Source organism: Ambystoma mexicanum, chromosome 2p (genome assembly GCF_040938575.1).
Source record: "Ambystoma mexicanum isolate Mex_15411 chromosome 2p, UKY_AmexF1_1, whole genome shotgun sequence".
Taxonomy (NCBI): domain Eukaryota; kingdom Metazoa; phylum Chordata; class Amphibia; order Caudata; family Ambystomatidae; genus Ambystoma; species Ambystoma mexicanum.
In genome coordinates, this window is record NC_090923.1 from 876084071 (window position 1) to 876105859 (window position 21789).

Consider the following 21789-nt stretch of genomic DNA (forward strand, 5'->3'; position numbering starts at 1 on the left):
AAAAGTCACTTAAAACAGGACAGTACCAAAACCTATGTATGTAGCCCGCATTGCATCTGTTGCACTTCCTGCTACGGTCCCACTGGAAAAGCTTTAATTTCACTGGGTTATAGAGCACTCCGTGCAGCATCAGGTTACATTTAGCATTTAACGAGATTTGCTTTATGTCATGTCGCACATCTGACCCCACTCACTAATCGGATATTTCAGTCCCCAGATCTGTTTCCCCACTTGCTTTGTGTTTTGGTTTTTACAATAGGTATCTGCTCTTACATTAACCTGCACAATATAGCAGTTAGTCTGCGGTACCTCTGCGATGTATCAAGCACATACGTCCACCGGTGGCTCCCATGCCATCTAATTCTATTAAATTATAGGTTATCCGTTAAGGTTTCCGTGGTTCCGACGTTTGGGTTTTGCAATAGGAAAAAATAGCCCATCCGGGAATACATCTCCCATGACAATTAACTGCAGGTTACCCAAGTGTGTTTGTGTAGCCTGTTAGGGCAGTTTTCATAAAGTCCACTTGGAGGCAAGACTATAAAAATATCTCTGGGTATACAGGTCCCCAACTCTTAGCATAAGTCTGTACTAACCAAAGGATTGGTAGAGTGGCAAATCAGCCAAGCTCATCGCATCTTATAAAGAGGAGGTGAGCCAGGGTCCGAAATTGCCAGCAGCTGGGAGCTCTTTAGCTCCTGGTTGTAGCCAAGGTGAGCCTAACTAGCTTGAAACCAACAGCTACTAGGAGCTACTTTCCACTCCTGTGACAAGTTGTGCCATACAAACATAGCTATGCAATATGGGAATGTTATAAATAAGAATAATGAATACAGCCAAAGGATATTTCAAGCATATTAGACATGGGCAAAAGGTTTTCATCTGGCGCACAATTTAATTTGCTGCAGGCTATGTAGTAGCTCCTGGTTCTCTAGAAGTAGCTCCTGCCTAACTGTTATGCCCGAAACCGAGGAGCTGCTTTTTGCTCATGCTCAACCAATCTCAATTTCTACCCCCGTGAGCTGGCAAGAACAATGAACCCAGTCAATAAAATAGTTCAAAGAAACTCTTACGCACTGTAAGTTATATTAAAATATACATGTAGTCTTATATACACACTAGGCAAGGTAGGTAAATACTTATTGAGACTAACCAACACACATACAAATTATCAACACTAGTTTCATAGGCGACTGCTTCAATAGTGGTTGCTCGCGCTTACAATTGTTACAGAAAATTACAGTAATGACAGTTTTGCCATATAACTAGTAGGGGCGCGCACCCGCATTTGTTACAGGGAAATGACAATTTCATTAATTTACTAAAGTCACTCAGACAAAGTCTGTAGGAAGGAAAAGGAGGGTTATTCAACACTATAGCAGCGATTTACTTTTTAGTAACACTTTTTAAGGCGTCTAATACTTTCGCAGTCCAATCCCTTACTATCCAAGAGTTCATCAAAGTCAGTGTAGGAGGGAGCAAAAGTGTCATGCAGCAGTAGAAAAGGCCATGCTCCTCAGGTTACTTCAGTCACTTAAATAAAATACTTCAGCAAGATAACACAATGTATGGGGACCCTGCAAAGGACTCCAAACACATTGCAAAATGCTACAGTCACAACGGAACGACTATTCGGCTTGAGGTAAGTTCTACCTTGAGTCCCACAGTACCTTAGGTTGGTTGAAGCAAATGCAGATGGATTTTATCCTGTGCATCAGCTAAGGATCTGGTCTCCCGATTCCTCGGTCTGGTGATGAAAGGAAGGCCTCTGAATGGGATGTCAGAGCAGCAGTCGTGGAAAGGACCCCCAGCAAGCATTTCTTCAGTTTCCCACATCGGTCGGTGGTATTGGTGCCTTTTTATCAGCTCCAACAATTAAAAGTTATCGCCGGGCGATCTTCGATTCTGCAATCCTGCACTCTGGTGAGGGGACTTGGATGAGTAGGATCATGACTCTGGAGGTCCAACTGACGCTCACCAAAGGTCTGGGCTGATTCTTCCACTCAAACACGCTGCACTGCAAATGGGTCAGAGGTCCCCAGATATTCACAGTTTGCAGCCCTGGAAAGTCACATCACCTCCGGGATGGCCAGATCTGCAGTTCATCTTGGGGATGGTTGGTCTCATCAGCCAAAGGGAAGGAGTCGTCCACTTCGGAGCTCCTCCACAGAAAACAGGGTCAGGACAGCAGCGGTCGCTTCACTGTTACTGGAAGGGTATGCAGGCATCTCTATCGTCTTCAGCTTTGGATCTTCTGTTCCAGTGGTCGACTTGCCTTCTGCCTCAGGAACCTCACCTTTTATTTGGATTTCCCATGCACTCCTCTGCAAAACTCTCAGTAGTTTACAGGAAGGGGCAGATGGTTGGCCAATTAGGACAGCCAGCCCCCCCAGTGGGAACAGGTTCCATTTAGGCACCCTAGCATACAAAAAGGACAGGAGAGTGTTAAACTCCTCTCCCACGTCTCGTCTTCACAGACCCACTGGAGCCTAGGTGGGGACATCCAAGGGGCAAAACTCACATTCAGACCTTCCCCTCCCAGAATGGTAGCAGAAGGGCTAAAAAAACGACAACCACACAAGAAATGGAGAAAAAAAAGAAAGGAACCTCCATGTTGGAGCATAGGCGACACTGGTGCAGTGCATATTCCAGGCTGTGAATACAGGCTGCGGTAAAAAAATAATAGCAACAAAGTTGGTAGAACACATCAACTGCCACCAGCCATAACAATAGGGTTGTCACTGACAAAAAAGGCACAGGAGCAGAAAGAAAGGGGTTACTAGGCATCCCCATTGGCAATCCACGTAAGGTGGTGTGTGCTAATCTCTTATAAATTAAAGTTTTAGGTAGGACACAAAGTATCCCTCTATCCCTAAAACAGTAACTTTTAAGGATAGTCAAAGAATTTCAAAGGAGATCCCTAAGAGTTCCCAGCAACACTGCACCCAAGGTGCAGTGTGCTGCAAAGGTGTAACACAGGTGCCTTTAAGAGATGTGGAGGAAAGCAAGACAGAGTTCTAAAAGTTAGAGAAAATAATAAAAAATGAGGCGAAAAAGCCTTTCCTCATTCAGCAGAGAAAGAAAAAGATCCAGAGGTCCAGCAAATAGGGGATAAAGTATAAAACGAATAAATCTTTCTAACATAGACCTATATATTGAGGGAACCTTTTAAATATGGTACTGTTGCAACAGTTTAAGCAAATAGCCTACACCAAGCAAGCAATGTCATCCCAAGGAGGTCGAAAGGGCAATTGTTCTTATATGTATTGCTAATAAGGAGTGCCCTGGATCCGCTTCCCGCCAGCCAATCTCTCCAGCCTGACATGCGGCGATGCCTACTCAGCCGAAAACCAGTGGGATGCGAATTGCGCCCGAGCCGCCACCCAGGACAATACAAAGTCAGGTGCTTCTATGCCACCTTTATTAAATGGCTTAGCAATGACCTCACTTTTTTTCTGTGCAGCCTCCAAGTGCCACAGAAATTGTGAGCATTTTTTATGCATGTCCACGGCGAGATCGGAACATTAGTAAATATGTACAACAGCTTCCACATAACAATGATCTTAATCAATGCTAGTCGGCCAGCCAGTGACAATGGGATATGTGTCCACTTCTGTAGCTTGAGCACTCACTGCTTTAGATATTTACACGTCAAGATTGCGAGTGTATAGGGATTCTGCGGATTTAGTTATTTTAGTAACTAGGTATCTGAAGTCGTCCCAGGCCCATTTTAAGTTGTAGCTGTTTGGAAGGGGTTCATCTGTCGACCGAGTAAGGGTGAACATCTCAGTTTTGTTTTAACTGTGAACCCAGTTAGTTGCCCAAACCTGCTAAAATCTCTCATGAGATGGTCCAAGTTACTCTCTGGTTTCTAATATAGATTACGATATAGTCTGCATAGAGAGAAATTATCTTCGATCTACTAGCCAGTCGTATACCTCTCTCTCAGCATGTTGAGCTCAGATTAAGTCTGCTAATGCAAACAAGAGGGGTGAAAGGGAGCAACCCTGTCTGGTGCCCCCACTTGGTGCGGACACTAGTCCGTTTACTCTCACCATAGCTGTGGGCTCGGTGTATAAAAGTTGCACATACCACACAAACTGGGGGCCAAACCTGCATTTCTCCAACACAGCAAATAGAAATTTCCAACAAACCCTATCGAAAGCTTTCTGGGCGTTAATAGACAGCACAACGCCTTCCATTCAGGGGTAATTTGCAATATGATATTAAACAAGCTATGCACATTAAGCGCTGTAGATCTGGCAGGGATAAACCCAGGAATAAACTCAGCTTGTTTTGGATGGATTATATAGCTCATATATGGCATTGGTCTATTCTGCATCACTTTGGTGTCCATTTCGATAAGCGACAACGGTCTACAAGAGCCAGACTCCTTTCCAGGCTTTAAAAGTAGAGTGGTTGCCTCTCTCATGGTGGCAGTAAGGACTTCAATAATGAATCATCCCATACCGCTAATAAAAGCGGGGCGAGTACGGTGCTGTAAGATTTATAAACTCCGGGCTAAGACCATCAGGTCAAGGTGCTTGGTCTGGGGACATGTCTTCTATCATTGAGGATTTAATTGAGGGCTATTGATTGATCCAATTGCCTAAAGGACAGTTCGCTAAGCGGAAGGGTGTCTAGGAATACACGAATACCCTCAAGAGACTGGGCCGTGAGTGCAGTATACAACTCAGTGTAAATATTCAGACATACTTCCAATATATTAGTGTCTGCATAATTGATCTCACCCTTTTCATTACGTATTGATGTTATAATCCCCAAGCAATTTTCTTCCTGCAATAGGTGGGCTAGGCTCCTTCCAGGCCTATGTCATTCACTATAGTTTCAGGCTGCTTGTGGCCTAAAAATGTATTTGACTTCCTTATCTGCTGCTTCTCAAAACTTGTCCAGAGCAGCCTTAATATTCAGGGGACCCCAATGGCGGATGAGGTGTCATGTGTAACAATCTTTGTAATTCGGCTTCATCGGCTGCAAAGTCACTTCTCATGGCCTTAAGCACCCCCATTCCAGTTGACATGGGGACGCCTCTTACATAGGCTTTGAACGCTTGGCACAATGTGTCCACCCGTTTGACGGATCCCATGTTTAATGGGAAGGATTGGTGAATGTGTACCCTAATAGTTGTATCAATTGCCACATCCTGAAGTGCAGTAGATTTAAATCACCAGGAAGCTCAAGGTTTACCCTGGCCACCCAATATCATGTGTAGTACTACAGCTGAATGATCTGAATACTTCCCAAGAAGTATCCCGACATCTTGCGCACTGAAGCAGTACAGCAAAACTAGTATCAAGTTTGTCTTGGATGTGATGTCGTGGACTGTAGAATAGTAAGTATTCCCTAACCCTGGGATGTAGGGATTTATTTAACTTTATTTATTGAGCATTTGTATGGTGCCTATACAGCAGAAAGTGTTTTCAGTCGCCACAAGACTAAGTGAGGAGAGCAGAGGAGGATGAACAATAAAACGGTCCTACTAGGCCTTGTGACATTTGAATCATGCAAGTGCAGCAAAGGATGTGCAGGGGGCTTCGGGGGACAGAGGGGCAGAGGAGGGAGGGTAAGTGGAGGAGAAAAAGGGAAGCAGGAGTCAAGGGGCCTCAGGGGCTGGGATGAGTGCTGGGGGACCGGAGGGCAAGTGCTGGGTGGTGCCTAGAAGGCAAGTGCAATGGGATAAGGGTCAAGTAGTGCAGGGGGTGGGGGTGTCCAAGCTCAGTAGTCTGATCAGGGAATCGTGCCCAAAGGCAAGTGCTGGTAGTGGGGCACTGAGGCAGAATGGTTGAAGGAGGGCCTAGCCCCTGTGTGATTCAGAAGGGATCAGGCAGCCAGTCATATCAGCAGGGGGGCGTTAGCAAGAAAGGGGGGGGGGGTGCGGAGGACATTCCAGAGGGAGGCTCCTGCCAAAGAAAGATCTACCCCTCAGTCTCTGCTTGGAGAAACGTCTGACCGGCAGAGAGTTTAGAGCTAGAGGACCAAAGGACTCCAGCAGGTGGTATTTAGAGAGAGAAAGTTGGATGTAGAGCAGTCCCAGGTCCCAGAAAGCTGTGTGGATGATGCAGAGGGTCTTGAATTTAATCCTTGCATTTACCAGGAGCCAGTAGAGAGCTTTTAGGGCTGGAGAGATGCCTTCCCTGTGCTTTTGGCCACGCATATGTCTTGCAGTCCTATTCTGGAGTAGTTGAAGAGGGCGAAGGGAGGAAAGAATGAGATTAAGGAAGAGGCTGTTGCAGTAGTCCGGCCTGGAGAGAACCAGGGCTCTAGAAACGCTGGGTTTCTGGGTGAAGGTGAGGAAAGGGAGAATGCCTCCGAGGCAATGAAGCTGAAAGTGAGCCTTCTTGACAAGGTCAGCGAAATGAGGTGAAAAGGAGAGCGGGGAGTCAAAGATGACGTCCTGGTGTTTTACCTCACAAGAGGGTGTGAGGAGGGGGGTCCATGGAAGGCAGCCATAAAGAAGGGGGGAAAGAGTAGGGCGGTGGGGATTTGGGGAAAACACCAATGAGAAGGATCTCAGTCTTACTGGCATTGAGACAAAGATCATTAGTAGCACACCGTGCCTGAAGAGCAGTCAGACAATCAGGAATGAGAGAGGGGAGAGGAGGTAAAGGAGGGAAGCTTTAAAAGGAGAGCTGAGTGTCATCCGAATAACACTGGAAGTGAGGAGAGAAAGTGGGAATTAGGTGGACAAGATAAATGTTAAAAAGCCAGAGAAAGAGGATAGAGCCCTGAGGGACGCCTCAAGTAGAGAGTGAGGTAGCGGACAGAAAGGGGCCCATTTGAACCATGGAGGGCCGATTTGAAAGGATCGAGGTCAGCCAAGACAATGCCCAGTCTGTGATGCCCAGAGTATCACAGAGTCCGTTAAGAAGGGTGGCATGACTGACCATGTCGAAGGGAGAGGGTAGATCAAGGAGGATGAGAACAGAAGGAGAGTTGAGTCGAGGTTTGAGAGCAAGTCTTCGCGGGTGTTCAGGAGAGCAGTGTACGTGCCTCTGGCGGCTCTGAAGCCAGACTGGTGGTCGTAGAAACAGCCAACAGATTCAGTTTGGTGGATTAGTTGGGATATGAAACTTCTCCAGGGGTTCTTCCCAAGAAGGGCGGTAGTCAGCCGGGCAGGAAGGGTCTGCAGATGGCCGTTAGGGAGGATTCCCAAAATGTGCTAAATGCTCCCTACCTTAGAGACCCCCAGCTCTTTTGCTGAACTTTGGGACTCTATACTTTTTTAAATTGTGTTTGTTTTCTCTATTTATTTCTTTTGGTTATGGAGTTTTAAGATAACTCCATAGGCATCTTTTCATGTGTGTTACACAGCACTTTCAGTGCAGTAACATAGGGATGTCTTTTTAGACTTCCCAAAGGTTTAAATTCCTTCTCTGGGATAAACTACTGTTTCTCAGAGAATGTTAGGTTAAATTGACTTTACTAGTCTTTTTAAATTCCTAGACCCAGCACACACTATCTTCCTATAGAGTGTTGGAGGGGTTACCTAGTATCCCGTGTCGAGTTGTAGCAGTCAAATGCTACCCTTTTCTACCGAAATGGCTGGTGGCAGTGGTTTTACAAGAACTACCATGATTACCTCCAAGTCAAAATTAACCTATCTCCCCAACGTACCATTGCTGTCCACATTGTCTACCGCCCCCCAGGCCCAACAGGTGACTTCCAAGCCTCTCTCATCCACCTCCTCTCTGACAACCTCAAGAAACAATCTCAAGCCATTCTCCTGGGGGATGTTAACCTAGGTCTCCTGGACAGGAAGGACCCAGCAGCCAAATCTCTTGACTCAGCCCTCAAGGTTCTGGGCTACAGCAACACCATCTTTAGCCCAACCCACGCCCAGGGCAGAACCCTTGACTGGATTGCGCAACATAACTGCCCACTCATCATCACTGGAAACCTTCCCACCCCATGGTCAGACCACCACATCATCACCTTCAGCATCCTCACCGCCTGCTCCACCACCCCCCCACCCCAACCACTGCCCCCCTGCCTCGCCAGAAGCTCCCGCCAACTCACTAAGGAAAGGCTACTGCCTTTCCTCCAAGGCCCAGCCTTCAGACCCCCTTTCTCCACAGACCCAGAAACACTCGCAACAGCCTATGAAGCTGCCATCAAAGCAGCCATTAACTCCATTGCCCCCCTTAAACCCCGCAAAGCCAAACCCACCACCCATTCCAACTCCTGGTTCACCCCAGACCTCCTCGCACTCCGCACTCAAAAAAAGGATGCCCTCACTCAGTGGCAAATGTCTCATTCTGACAAAGACAAGATGACTTTTAAATCATGCTCCACTAGATATAAAAAAGCAATCACCCTAGCTAAGGCCAAATCCTTTGAATCCAGAATCTCTGAAGCCCAATCCAGCACTAAAGAAATCTTTGCCATTTTCAGGGAGCTAGAGACACCCGCGCCTGCCCCCCAGAACTTCACCAAAGACAAGGCCTGGTGTGATGATATACAAGCAGCCATGAAAAATAAACTGAGTCTGCTCCAAAACAAAATACTAGCCACCAAGCAAGCCCTACCCAACACACACACCCCTGTCCCACCACCTGCCCCGGACACCCCCCCAACCCTTTTCATTCAAACCCATTCTAGAAAAAGACATCACCAACATAATGAGGAACATCAAACCCTCCAATTGCAAAGGTGATGTATGCCCAGCCACCATTATCAAAGACTGCGCCGAAGCATTAGCTCCCTTCCTTACAGCCTTTGTAAACGCCTCCTTTGCTACAGGGAAAGTCCCTGCCTCCCTCAAGGAAGCCTGGGTCCGCCCTCTCCTAAAAAAAAACCACCCTTGACCCCACCTCCCCCAACAATTATAGACCCATCACCACTGTCCCCTTCCTCCTCAAAATACTGGACAAAGCAGCATACCTGCAGGTTCAACATTTCATTGAAGAGAACAAACTCCTAGGACTCCGACAATCAGGCTTCCGCCCCAGACACGGGACCGAAACTGCCCTACTTGACCTGAAAAACCAAATGGACGATGCCAGAGACATGGGCAAACCAGCACTTCTCCTACTTCTTGACCTATCCGCGGCTTTCGACCTCGTGGATCATGACGTCCTATGCCACCACCTCTCCTCTACGGCCACATTTTCCCCTGAAGCCACAGCATGGATCACTTCCTTCTTACAAGACAGAACCATGCAAGTATTCTCGGACCTAGCATCCGCCTCACCTACTATCATACTCTGTGGTGTGCCCCAAGGCTCCTGCCTCTCACCCACCCTCTACAACATCTTCACACGACCCCTTTTTCTCATCCTTGACGCCATGGGCATTTCATACACCAACTACGCTGATGACACACAGATCCTCCTCACCCTCACTGGCAACTATGACACTGACTCCATGACCCTCAACAAACTCTACAACACCATCCAAGCCTGGATGGCAGACAATGGACTATGCCTCAACTCAGACAAGACTGAACTCCTCCTGGTAGGCTCACCCGACACGCTGAAAAATCTAGACTCCCAGTTCAGTCACTTCACCATAGACTCCATCAAAATACCTGTCTCAGAATCAGTCAAAACACTTGGCGTCTACTTAGATTCCAACCTATCCATGGTTAAACAAGTCAACGCTATAGCCTCTGCAGCTGCATATCATGCCAAACTAATCAACGCAGTCAGGCCCTTTCTCTCCAAAGAGAACTGCACTAACATAGCCAGAGCCATCACTGGATCTAGGCTTGACTATTGTAATGTACTCTTCCTAGGTACATCCAACAAAAACCTAGAGAGGTTACAAATCATTCAGAATAGCGCTCTCCGGGCAGCCCAAGGCATTGCCAAACGAGAACACATCTCGGAAGCCAGAAAACGAGCACACTGGCTCCCAATAAAAGAAAGGATCATCTTCAAAACGCTGACACTACTCACAAGTGCTTTCACCTTACTGCCCCCGACTACCTCTCCCAAAGGATCCACCCCGTCTCTACTACGAGGCCAACCAGATCACCATATACTAACATGCTTTCTGTGCCATTAGTAAAAAAAGCCAGAGCTGGCGGCTCCAGCTTCCCATATCTCGCACCCACTCACTGGAACGCCCTACCTCCTATAATCCGAGGTGAGGCCTCCCTTTGCACCTTCCGCAAATCCATAAAAACCATCTTATTCACATAAGATTCCTCGCACCAGCTGAATACATCTCCTATGTTCCAGTGCATAAACTGTTTGTAATGACCAACTGTACCAACCAAAACAGCAGCTCTATGCCTGTTGAATACATAATGTACTGATGAATGCTTCTTTGCCTGTAACTAAGCTCTTGCAAGTAACAGCGCCTCAATGCCCATGGGTTACTTGCGCGCTATATAAATTTAAATAAATAAATAAAATAAATTATTCCCGATCTTGAACACCGGTAGCTAAAAATCACAGGAGCCATGTTTTTCAAGATGGCACCTTAAGCCCCTTTGTTTAAACGGGTCCCGGTGGTCTTTTTTCGCCATTTCTTTTTGGAAAGGTCCTTCTAGTGTTTATATCTGCGCGCCAAACCAGGTTTGGTTCCTTCGTCCGTATGCCTTTGGTGGGCTTTAGGACTGAAGACCGCCTCTTGCGTCTGAGGTGGGCAGGAAGTGAGGGAGGTGCCCGAAACGCCCTGTGCTTAGTCTCCTAGGAGGCCCAAATGCACTCTGGCGTGATGGGCTGGCTGACTGTCCGGCAAGGACAGCCACACTGCTGGGTGAGTGACAGCTAGGCTGGAATTATGGGGGGAAACTGTTTAAAAAGTGAGTCTCCAGGACTGGAAGGCAGAGTCGACCACTGGAACGAAAGAACCGAAGACGAGCTGGAAGAAGACAGCTGCTGCAACTCCTGGACCGTTGGTTTGCCCGGTGAAGCCCTGCTGCAGGTCCGAATTGCCAAACTCCATTCGACAGAGAAGCTCCTTCAAGGACGGCTTCTTCCCTTGAGTTGGTGGGACCAACCAACTCATAAGACACCTGGATACCATTCTCAAGGCTGGTTAAGATTAACCAGGGAGAGGGACACCAGCTTGTGTTCTTGAATCTACAGCTACTGGAACTGAAGTGACTCCATTTTGTTTGCTTTCTTCAACGATCCCGTGCAGTGCTGGAGTCCGCCGACACCCTCCCTCTTGTCCCCACGACTAAGGCTCAGGAACAGCGAGTTCTGCAGGACCTTCCACGAAGTACGACTTCAGCAGCATGTGTTTCTTCACATAAAAGGTACTGTGCCAACCCGATTGAGAGAACGCCACTCTCGCGGTGAAAGTTCGTGAAACTTTCCCAACTTGCATGCCTAATCCGCTTGTGACCCGACATATGATTCTTTTTCGCCTAAACTACTTCTAAGAACTTTCGCAAAGACTTTACCGTTTAATAAAAGAACTGTTATTTCCTATCCAAAACACTAGCCCATTGACTTTGGCCTGGCCTATTGACTTGAATTGGACTCCTCTGGTGAACTGAAGCTATTTGCAATGTCTAAAAAGTATATATGATCTATTTTACTTACCTTGTGCCTTTTGCTCCCTTCTAACTACTGAACTGCCAGTTGGCTCCTATTTCAGGGGAGCTCAAACTGTCTCAAAGCCTTAGAATTTTGTATTGAAGTGTATTGGTTTATATTAACTTGCCTTCTTCTAGTGAAATGTTTTCTAAATGATTGTGTAATAAATGAATATGTGTTTTTACCAAGAAACCTTAAGTATAAGTGTTTACTTTAACCACTGTGATTGAAAGACCTCTGTGTAACTACTTGCACTGCTCACATTCGAGATAAGCCTGGCTGCTCAGCTCTCTACCAAAAACTGTGCGTGGCAAAAGAGTGATTGCAGAACTCAGCCAGAGAGGGAGCATGTGCAGCAATATTGCCCTGGAAAGTTCTAGAGGAGACTTTCATAGAGCAAAAAGTCTTAGTGACCCCTTCCGGTGTGATGGGAGAGAAGGAGAGTAGGAGGGATGGAGAGAGAGGGGCCAAGGGCAGCCTAGGTGCAGCTGGAGGAGGGAATATAGTAAGGAAAGGATGTCCTGAGTTTTTGTTGAGAAGTGTGAGGCCAAAGCCATACAGAGGGCCAGGGAAGGAAGAGGAGAAGTAGAGACTGCAGTAGGATTGGCAAGTTCCTTGCTGAAGTTAAGACGTTTTGTTTGTCACCCCAGAGATGCGGGCCCGCTTCTTGCACCGGATGGAGAGTCTGTAATGCCTTTGGAGCAGGCGACTCCAGCTTGTCAGAGGATATGCACGAGGCCAGCCACTTCCGTTCCGCAACTCTGCACTTACTTTTCAGCGAGGCTAGGTCGGAATCATACCAACTGTTGCACTTGGAGGCAGACTTCATGTAGATCCTCATGGCAGGGGTAAGGATGTCAAGGGTGTTTGAGATATAGAGGTGAAGGTTAGCAAGGACCGAGTGAGGGTCAATAGCAGGGGTGGAGAGGGAATAAAAGAGGCGGCCACTGACACTCGCTTCATCAGTCCGATGACTGAGAAGGAGGCTGGCAGTGCGGGCAGTGACTTAGCTGGGGATCCCTGGAGCTACAAATGAGAGGAGAGAATTTTCAGACCAAGAGGGGTGGAGACAGAGTGAGAGTGTGAAGATCAGCAGAGATGAGCGTATCCAGAGTGTGCCCGACTGAGTGAGTGGGGCCAGAGGGAAGAATGATGAGGGAGAAAAAGTCTGAGGTTGCGGGAGGGTAAGGCTGGATCAGGAGAGTCAAGATGGATACTGAAGTCTCAGAGGAGGAGAAGCTTAAAAGGTAGAGGTCAGGAGAGAAGAGGTGAGGTCGGCCCATTCGGATAGGAAGAGGGGGCACCGGCCCATGGGTCCTGTAGATAGTAGCCAGAGTGTTAGACAGGGTAGCAGAGATGCAAAGTTTGCATACAAGACTCCAAAGGAGGAGTAGGATCAAAGCCTTCAAGGAGGTGACAGATGTCAGAGGATCGTTATGCATCACATAGATCCACTGCAGCTATAACTTTTAGTATCACTCTTGTTGCTCAGGTGAGTGGTCACATCAAGATCTAGACTGGTGCTCATGTCCCTAAACTCAAATGATCAAAGCTAAAAGGATAGGATTCACAGAGGACCAGGATTTTCGGGTTCTATGTCCCTACATTTACAATAGTTTTTACGAAGACATTTTTTGGAAGAAATTACTTTTCCTAATCCAGTAGAGACAGGTGCAAAGATTGACAATGTTGAACACCTCATCCAGACCAAACCTACTGAAAGCAGTAGCTCAAATGTCGCCCCCCTCCACCTCTGCAAAAAATGGACTCTAACTGAGCAAAGGAGGCTGTTTGCCCATTCACACCACAGAATCTGGAGACAAATGAGGGGTACGAGTATTCATAATGAGGTCAGCTTTGTAGCTACTACAGCACTGAGGGGTGATAACTGGTATGTATGCGTGCAGTGGAGACACCATAGTCTGTGCAGTCCCATTAATGTAAATTCAGGTGGGTTGTTCCTAACAGGACACGGCGGGCTGCAAAAAAGCCACCTATGCCAAAGAGGAACAGAGGAAGGAGTGTGAAAAGTGGGTATATTACCAACCTTCACCAGGGCTGGGGCAGATTTCTCCTCAGAACTCACCCTCTGGTCCCTGGACTGTTTACACTGCTTCCTAAATGACAGGGAATGGGTATTGAAAGAAGACGACACTCCAAGGCATGGAGTCCACCCCCCCCCTTCTCCCTCTCTCTTGCCCTATGCTCGGATCTAGGAGGGCACTTTGGATGCAAGGACTTAGCATGGATATCGGGAAGAGAGACCTTCTCTGGAGCAGATTTCTCTATTTCGTGCTAGAAGGGTGGGAGGACTACCAGAAAACTCTTGGTCATGCACTCCTGTGGGGAGGAACTAACAGGCACCATTCCAACACCAGACTGTAAAAAACAGAGATAAAAGACAAAACAAAACAGATGTTATGATGCATTCACAAATCAATCTGTACACGGAGAGGAAAGCAGGCCAGCTAAACTTTAAATATCAGACAGGCCCAGGTTTTCCCACGGGTCTAGAGTGTAAGACGACACACAAAAGCAAACAGTCCCACACAGGTCAAGAGTGGATCAATCAACAATGAGGGAAAGTGACACCAAAGTCACATAATCATGAATATCCTATGACAAGAGGTGGGCGCTGGCAACAGATAGACGGTTCACACGATGAGAGGCAAGACAAGAACAGTCCATGATAAAATGCAGAATACAATAATTCAATGCGAGAGGAAAGACCATGGACTAGGCCCAACATTGGTAGTAGCAGTCGTTGAGGAGAAGCAGATGCTCCAAGCATGTAGGAGCTTCAAGCGTTTAGGGAATGCGGACAGTTGTAGATCCAATAGATAAACACAATCTTGGTTGTAGCTCCGTCAGCTCAAGGTTGTGCCACAGGAGTATGACGCAGAGACAAGAGGCACTCCTCGATCAGAGAGACAGCATGCACAGGACGCTAGATAATGTGTCTCGCAGGGTGGTTTGTATGGGAGGATGAGCTGCTGATCATGACAAACACACACCTGACCTAATCAAAAACCTGATATGATTCACAGAGTAGCAGGATGCTTTCAGGTTGTAGCTCACAAAGTGGGCAATAGGATTCTTCCCCTCCAGGCATGCTGTGTTTAACATGCAAGTCTGAAGGCACTAATAGGGTCAGATGGATTCAACAAGAGCCAGAAAGCAGGTTTCCAATAAGTTAGGCCAAAACCTTTAAGTATAGACAGGAGATATATCCCCCATAAATCATTATACAAAGGGCAAAACAAAATGTGCCAAATTCTCGACTTTGCCAATGATAAAGCATTTATCAATTGCACGTTTTGTGCCAGACAAGTTGCAGGCGACTGCCTTAACTTGAAAAGTGTTAGTCTGGCTTGAGACAAGAGTGAGCTACGATAGGAATTGGTCATTCGATTCAAGTACATGGCCATCCATATGGGTGGCAAAAGAAGTAGTACTGTTTTACAGACAACTTAATGTTTATGTTCTCCCTTCTGCTATTCCAGCGGGTAAGAAGCCTACTTTTGACTTCTCTCCTGAAGTGCGTATTGAGATTTGAGGGATTAACAAAACCGTCTAATAAACCCACGGTTAGAAGAATTCTCTCAATGTAGAAGAGCCACTCAATTTTGTAATGGTTACCAAGAGTCAGGAGATGTTTAATCAAAAGTTTAGTTAGATTCTCCTCTTTGTTCGACCACAAGGATACCCAAAACAAAACAGGTTGAGCTTCAAATTGTCAGAGAAGCAGGCAAGTAATGCAAGGTGCTGTAGTTGGTAGCACATCCAACAGACGTGTGAGAAACAACTTTAACTCATTCTACCTTACTTATACCCCATAGACACCTGTTGCCACACTCTTGCTCCTATATATTGTTAGCATAGGCGGGGGAGGGTAATTTTTAGTAAATCTAAAAATGCATCCTGAGGCCAGTTTCATTTTCCGCATTCTCACCAATAGGTTCACCTTCCAGTTAAGCCAGCAGTCAAAGGTTACGCAAAAGCATTCAAACTGTTTGGAGACCTTCAATTTTGGCCCATCCAAAAGATCGATGGGTTATGCAGCTGTTTAATAGAGAAACACATTACATAACATTTAACATTATCCTTTAGAGCGTTAGCGTACCCTTCCACAAGATATTAAATAGACTTGGTATTTCTGGCTATCAGTTCATCGTTGGCATAACTTAGGACAGGCAAAAAGCTATATTAATTTTGCATTTGGCTTTATAATAATGATAATAAAAACCCCATTAAAAACAATGATATAGAATGCTGAGAATCTCCCAATTATTTTCTTTGCATATGTTCATCTAAGATGTAATAAGGAAAACTGTTGCGTTTTCTAGCTGCCCTGTTTTCCCCTGACTCCATGTATGATGTAAAGGTTCTGTGTGAGTGAGCTGCTGGGTGTCCTATGTGTGACTGCTAAGAGGATGGCTTGCAAAGAGGGTGTGCCGGTGGATGTACACACCTTTCTTACTACTACTTACCTGCTGGGATCTATCATGTTCCTGTGACCTGCAACTAGAAGACTAAAGCATTTTCATGTGTATCTGTGGCTCCTGATGCTCCCATGACGCCCTGCCTGAACAAAAATGTTCCAAATTCCAATATCTCGTGCAACACTAAGTGAAACACTAAATGACGGACAGGGAATATTGAAGAACTTACTGCATAAAGTAGAATTCTGTTTTCTTTATCTTCTTTTGGATATAACATGTTGTTACTGAAATAAAAGAAAAGCAAGGTTAAAGGAAATTGTCATAGCATATTAATACTTTCTTACCAATGCTCGTACAGATATGAGAAGAGGAATTGGAGAAGCAGGTCAACAACACACCACATTCTTGACAAGAAAGACTGGAAATATGTCAAAATTACATAGAACCCATTCAAATACTTTTATTGGTAAACAGGCGGGTGCGCATGGAGCAGACAGAGGCATTATGCATTTTTATTTCCCCGGCGTTTTAGGATCCTAGCATTAGTTACAATTGGGAAGTATCCTTTGTAAAGACAATATGCGTTTTTCAGTGAAAGCAAGCTTGTATTGAACAAAAGTATTTTTCAGAGTCCCTGTGCTGGGTGCATCAATCATCAATATGCATTTGTGTGGTGTATTCAGACACACTACGTTGGAGAAGGTTTCCCTCAAATGTAATACATTGTTTGATGCCAGACATTTTTGCTACACAACTCTGTTTTGTGTATGATGGGTACTATTCATAAGTTCAAGCACACCTTTTCACACTCCAGCAGAGTTATTTTTCACAGTGTGTAAAATACCATAAAACGTTACGTGGGGACACAGATAAGTATGCAATCACTAGTTTCAACCTGAACTTGCAGTCATTCTGGTAAATGGTACTATAAATGACCAGCGAAAGCAGGTCCCTTGCACTCACGGGTGAGTGACTGTCATTACACCAATCACAGGGGTCACAGGTTCTACAAGACTACAATTAAAACATGTACAACCTGACTCTCCAGCTAGTCCAATCGCTGTTCCCAAACAAACAAAAATAAAATGGTTGCATTCTTAATTGAAATAGAAACTCAATAAAAAGTGTGTCCCTGTACTGATAATTCTTGTATCGCTTTGTGCAGAGTCCTCCAACCGCGAAGCACTGATTATTACATCAGACAAAAGCTTTACATCCTTTAGAGGTTGGTGAACTGGCTAACTGTCTAGCCAACCTTTGACCAAGATATTATATATAAATTTAGCATTGGGCCCATTCCTCTCTACCCTATTACATCATAACGTAGGCATACCATTAAGTACTATTAGTGCTAGACTTCATTAATCATCATAAGACAACTCTGCTATTGATCCTCAAAAACACACAAAACAATGTATGCTTTACTGTGTAATTGGCCAGGTTGGTTTTGGTCTTCAAAATTTAAAAATATACAGAAAATATAAAACGTCCACATCTAAATAGAGGAAAAATCAAAGTCGTATTGTGAGACTTATCCCCCTGTATGATATTAACAGTCCCTTATGCAACAAACTTTAGAAATGTAACCAGCTGTAGATTGGCTGGGAATTGGTACACACATTTGTTGTTCTACGGTCAAATTCCTTCCAATTATGGTTTTATGAATTCCTACTAGGCAGACCTTTATTGATTCGAGTTAGCCTATGTATCCAGGCCAGTTCTTATCGTATCCATGAGGAGCATGCACTGCCGAGGTACTTCACTGTTTGTTTAAGTTCTATGTCGGTGGTGCTCCCACTCGTGTGGTTATGCTGTACCTATTCTATGTGAAAGCTTAGATTGCTGAGGCCCATGTTGGGCATGTTCTTCATGAGGAATTTGGGCTGCTGAGGCCTATAATGCTTTAGTTTTATGTAAGTGTAGCGTGCAATGCAGAGGACCTTCATTTACCTCTTCAGGGAGAGTGTTTGCACCTACCCACCCAATGCAGCTTCTTCGCTATTCGGGTGAACTTACACTGCTTCGACCCACGATTTATCTGTTCTTAATGCGATAATCTTGCAATGTTGAGACCCACAACGTTCCTGTTCTATCTGAGGAAAGAATGATCTACTGAGATCCATGGTATACCTTTTCTATATCAAGATTGGGGAGTGCACTTCTGAAGGCTATGCTACACTTGTTTTCTATGAGAGAGGCTTCTACTGCACATACAGATTCCTAATCTGTTCTCTGTGTGGGAATCCTCTCCCTCGCTTTATCTTGTACTGATTCACTCCATCTGTTCCACACGATGAAAGCTTGTACTGAGGTTGTCCCAATTCACCTTTTCTGTCTGTTGGGCAAGTCTGTGGGGCGACTACTCAAGCGGACTTGCTCTGTGCGAGTGAAGCATTGAAAAGCATATACTTCCATTGTACCTTTTCATTACATGCAAGTGAACCTCAGATCATTAGTGCTCATCTGCTCTATTTGTGGGACGGTGTGTGTCCTACCAGACCCTGGCCTTTATCTGTTAAGTCTGAGAAACACCAGCTTTCTGTGTCGATGTGGCCCGATGCCACGTGATAATCATTTCCACACAGTTAATCTTTTGCTCACGGGATGTCGCATACTTTTACTCTTGAAAAAGAGAAAACTAATTTTAACTCCCTTGAGGGGAACAGGGAAGAGAGCGGGTGTTCTTGCTGCTGTTGAGCACTTGATTTCTATCACTTGCTGGAGGAGGGGCTGGGTCCCAGGCACCCGACCACCTGTGAGGTTTTAAGCCTATTACGCTTTGCAGAGCGAAGCAGGGACGAGAGCGAGCTATTCAAGCCGTTTTTCCATTGCTTGTCGGCTGCCCCTTGCTGCCTTTTGCTTTTCATTGTGGATATTGTGCAGATCGAACAGGCTGGACAAGGGCTTGCTGCCACCAGAGGAGACAGATGCTGAAGTTATTCTGTATTAGTTTACTATTTAAAAATCAGCCTTCTCAATTAAAATCAACCCAGCCCAAGTCAGAACCGACCATAAGCTTTATAGCAAGGACCAAGAGGTGAGACCTCCAAGTGGCTATAGCCAGTGCCTTAAGTGGCACTTCAAAAATCTACCTGCTTCTACTTGCTTGTCTTTGAGCACGTGTTAAGGTATCCAAGGGTCCTTTGTGTGAAGAGCTGGAGTTATGCAGGAGTGTCCCCATAGTACTGCACTGTAGGGTGCTGTGTGCAGTGTTAGAAAGTACAAGATTTCAAGGGGAAAACCTAGTTTCCCAGTGCTGGTGGTCTGGGGGGGGGCTGATCCGTTTCCCCATGGCACTGAGCAAAAGGCAAGCGTTACTTCCTTTCAAAAAGTATGGAGGGAAAGTTACCGAAAAGAAAATCTTTTCTAACAGCAGGAAAGTTGCAGAAAGAAAAATCTTGCCTAAACAGCATGTGTATTGTAATTGTGAACTGCATTGTCCATGATGCATATGTGTGCATGTAAATGCCAGTAATTACAGTTCACGTTACCACATGCACTCATCAGATCAAGTAGCTCATGGGAAAGTAACCAAAACATTGCATGGTTTTCAGGATGTGTGTGTGTAAATTATAGCATTAGGTCACCCTTACTGCTGTTGTGTAGACTATAAAAGACGCTTGCCCTGCTACAGTCTCCCTAGCTCTAACAGCCATCCAACTTTTAGTGTGAAGTGCGTTAGGGAGATGTTTTACAAATACTGTAGTGGAGGCTTGTGACCCCTCCCCCCCCCAGGCCCCTTAAATTGTGTTAGGCAGTGCTTCTCTTGAGGATCCCAACTAATGCTTGTGTGGCTGATCATTGTGCCCTCTAAGAAGGGAGCGGAGCTGTAATAAAGTACACTGCACACAAACACATCTTGCAATAAAGTATGGTCTGATGAATCTAGTGGAGCCCGAATTTCCCACCTCCTTCCTTTTAACACCATTTTTGCGGATTGTTGATAGTGTGCAAGGGACGGGAGGATTCCTACTGTTGGATCCTTTTTTTGTTCTACCTCCTTCCACGTGGCCAGGGGACGGCAGCTGCTGCCTGACCCTGGGGGATGGCAGTTATATGAGAGGGGGGTGGGAGGGTTGAGTCAAATGGGAGGCGATAACTACCAGGGAGATGTTTTGACTCCATGGAGAAGATGCAGTATTTCCCTCCCCCACCCTTTCCCATGAGAAGAACCCCTAATATCCAGGTTTTTGATGGCCTATTTCCATTCTACTCACACCTCCACCTTTGACTCAAAACACCTGAAATCCTGATGGAAAACCAAAGGAGTTGAAAATCCAACGTCATCCATGGACTCCAAACTCCCATCATCACTCAGGGCTAAGGGCCCCAAGGCAAAGGGCGGCTCCTACATTGGCAGCTCCAAGACGTGTCTGCAGGTGTCCACAGGGGAAGCAATGAAGCCAGCAGCTAATAGACACCAATAAAAACTGTAAGTGTGCCATGGGTGGGGTGTAGAGCAATTACTCTACTCCAGAAAGCCCCCGCCACTCTTACTTTACCTATCCATAACATAGCCTGCCATAGACTTACACCATGCACATTTAGAGAGATTTGTGACCACCAGCCTAAATCTATTCATGGCTGGACTGTAAATGTTGCCTTGCATTAAATACTAATATACTTGCCAATGTTAACAAGTGCCACACCTAGAGAGGACTGTGAAGATTAGCATCCGTCACATTTAGACAGGTGTAATAATGTTAGCTTGTGCCACACTTAGATGGAATTCTTAACTTCACCCAGATAGAAATGTGAATGTTAGCATGCGCCACACTTAGATGGAAACGCGATCACTAACCTACCTCGCATCTAGATAGGATATTGAAGATTAGCAAGTGCCACACTCAGATGGAATAGTGAATGATAGGACAGCAATGCCAATTAACCAATCCACTAACAATTTCAACCCTCTGCATACACCTCTCAGACTCTAACCAAACACAAACCTACAACACAACAATCTGCACAAACTTCACTACACTGCAACAAAAAAACAAACCGCACAACAGCACACGACTACCGATTGTAAAACAACCCAAGCCCAGCCCACGGACCCACCGGACTGAGGTTGACAACAGCACATCACTGCTCTCTTGCACTTGTCCAGCTTATTCCCACTAACTTACCCCCCCTTCCCTTTTTCAGAGCCGCCAGAGCGCCAGGGGACCACTCCGGTGGTGATAGTGTTTGGTACAAATATCCTTTAAATATCCTTTAACATTAACTACAAAATGAGCCGGGGCTCATCAAGGGGGCATGGCCTAATGGCGGAGGTCGCCTGCTGGCCCGTAAGGCCATGCCCCTTCGACAAGCCCCGTCTCAATGGGCTACTAGCACCCCTGCCAAGGAGCCTTTTGTAGAGATCAGCAGCCTTTTGTAGAGATCAGCAGCCTCTCTCCCTAGGGGAGAGGGTGCTGATCTCTGCCTTTATTTTCTAAAGGCTTACCTGGCAGGGGACGACGCCTCGCCTATTCAGCCTCAATGGTGACGCTGGCCATCGCAAGCTGGGAAGGGGCAGCGTCACCATTAAGGCTGAAGGGGTGAGGCCGCTGGAAGCGGAGGCCATTTTCTGAAGACAAACTCCCGAGAATGCACGGGAGCTTCAGGATTTAGAAAACAAGGCCTCCGCTTCTGCTTCCAGCGGCCTCACATTTTCTCCATAATGTTGGCGCCGCCCAAAGGCATCTCTTGCTTGAAGGGATGCCTCGCAGGTGCGGCGCCACCATTATGGCATTTTTTTCTGAAGCCTGAAGCTTTAGCACACGAGCGAGAGATTCAGGCTTTAGAAAAAAAAAAAAGTGGCCGGGGCTGCCAGGGCAGATTAGTGGGCC

The 21789-nt window shown here is 46.0% G+C and overlaps 1 protein-coding gene across 2 annotated transcripts in view; it reads right to left on the reverse strand.

Annotated features, from left to right (window-relative positions):
* POLR2I (RNA polymerase II subunit I) overlaps positions 1–21789 on the reverse strand; it is a 506951-nt gene that overhangs the window by 449068 nt on the left and 36094 nt on the right. For both annotated transcript variants that reach the window (XM_069644564.1, XM_069644566.1), the window contains exon 2: positions 16185–16239. In XM_069644564.1, the coding sequence (XP_069500665.1) occupies positions 16185–16239 (55 nt within the window). The remainder of the gene's footprint in view (positions 1–16184; positions 16240–21789) is intronic.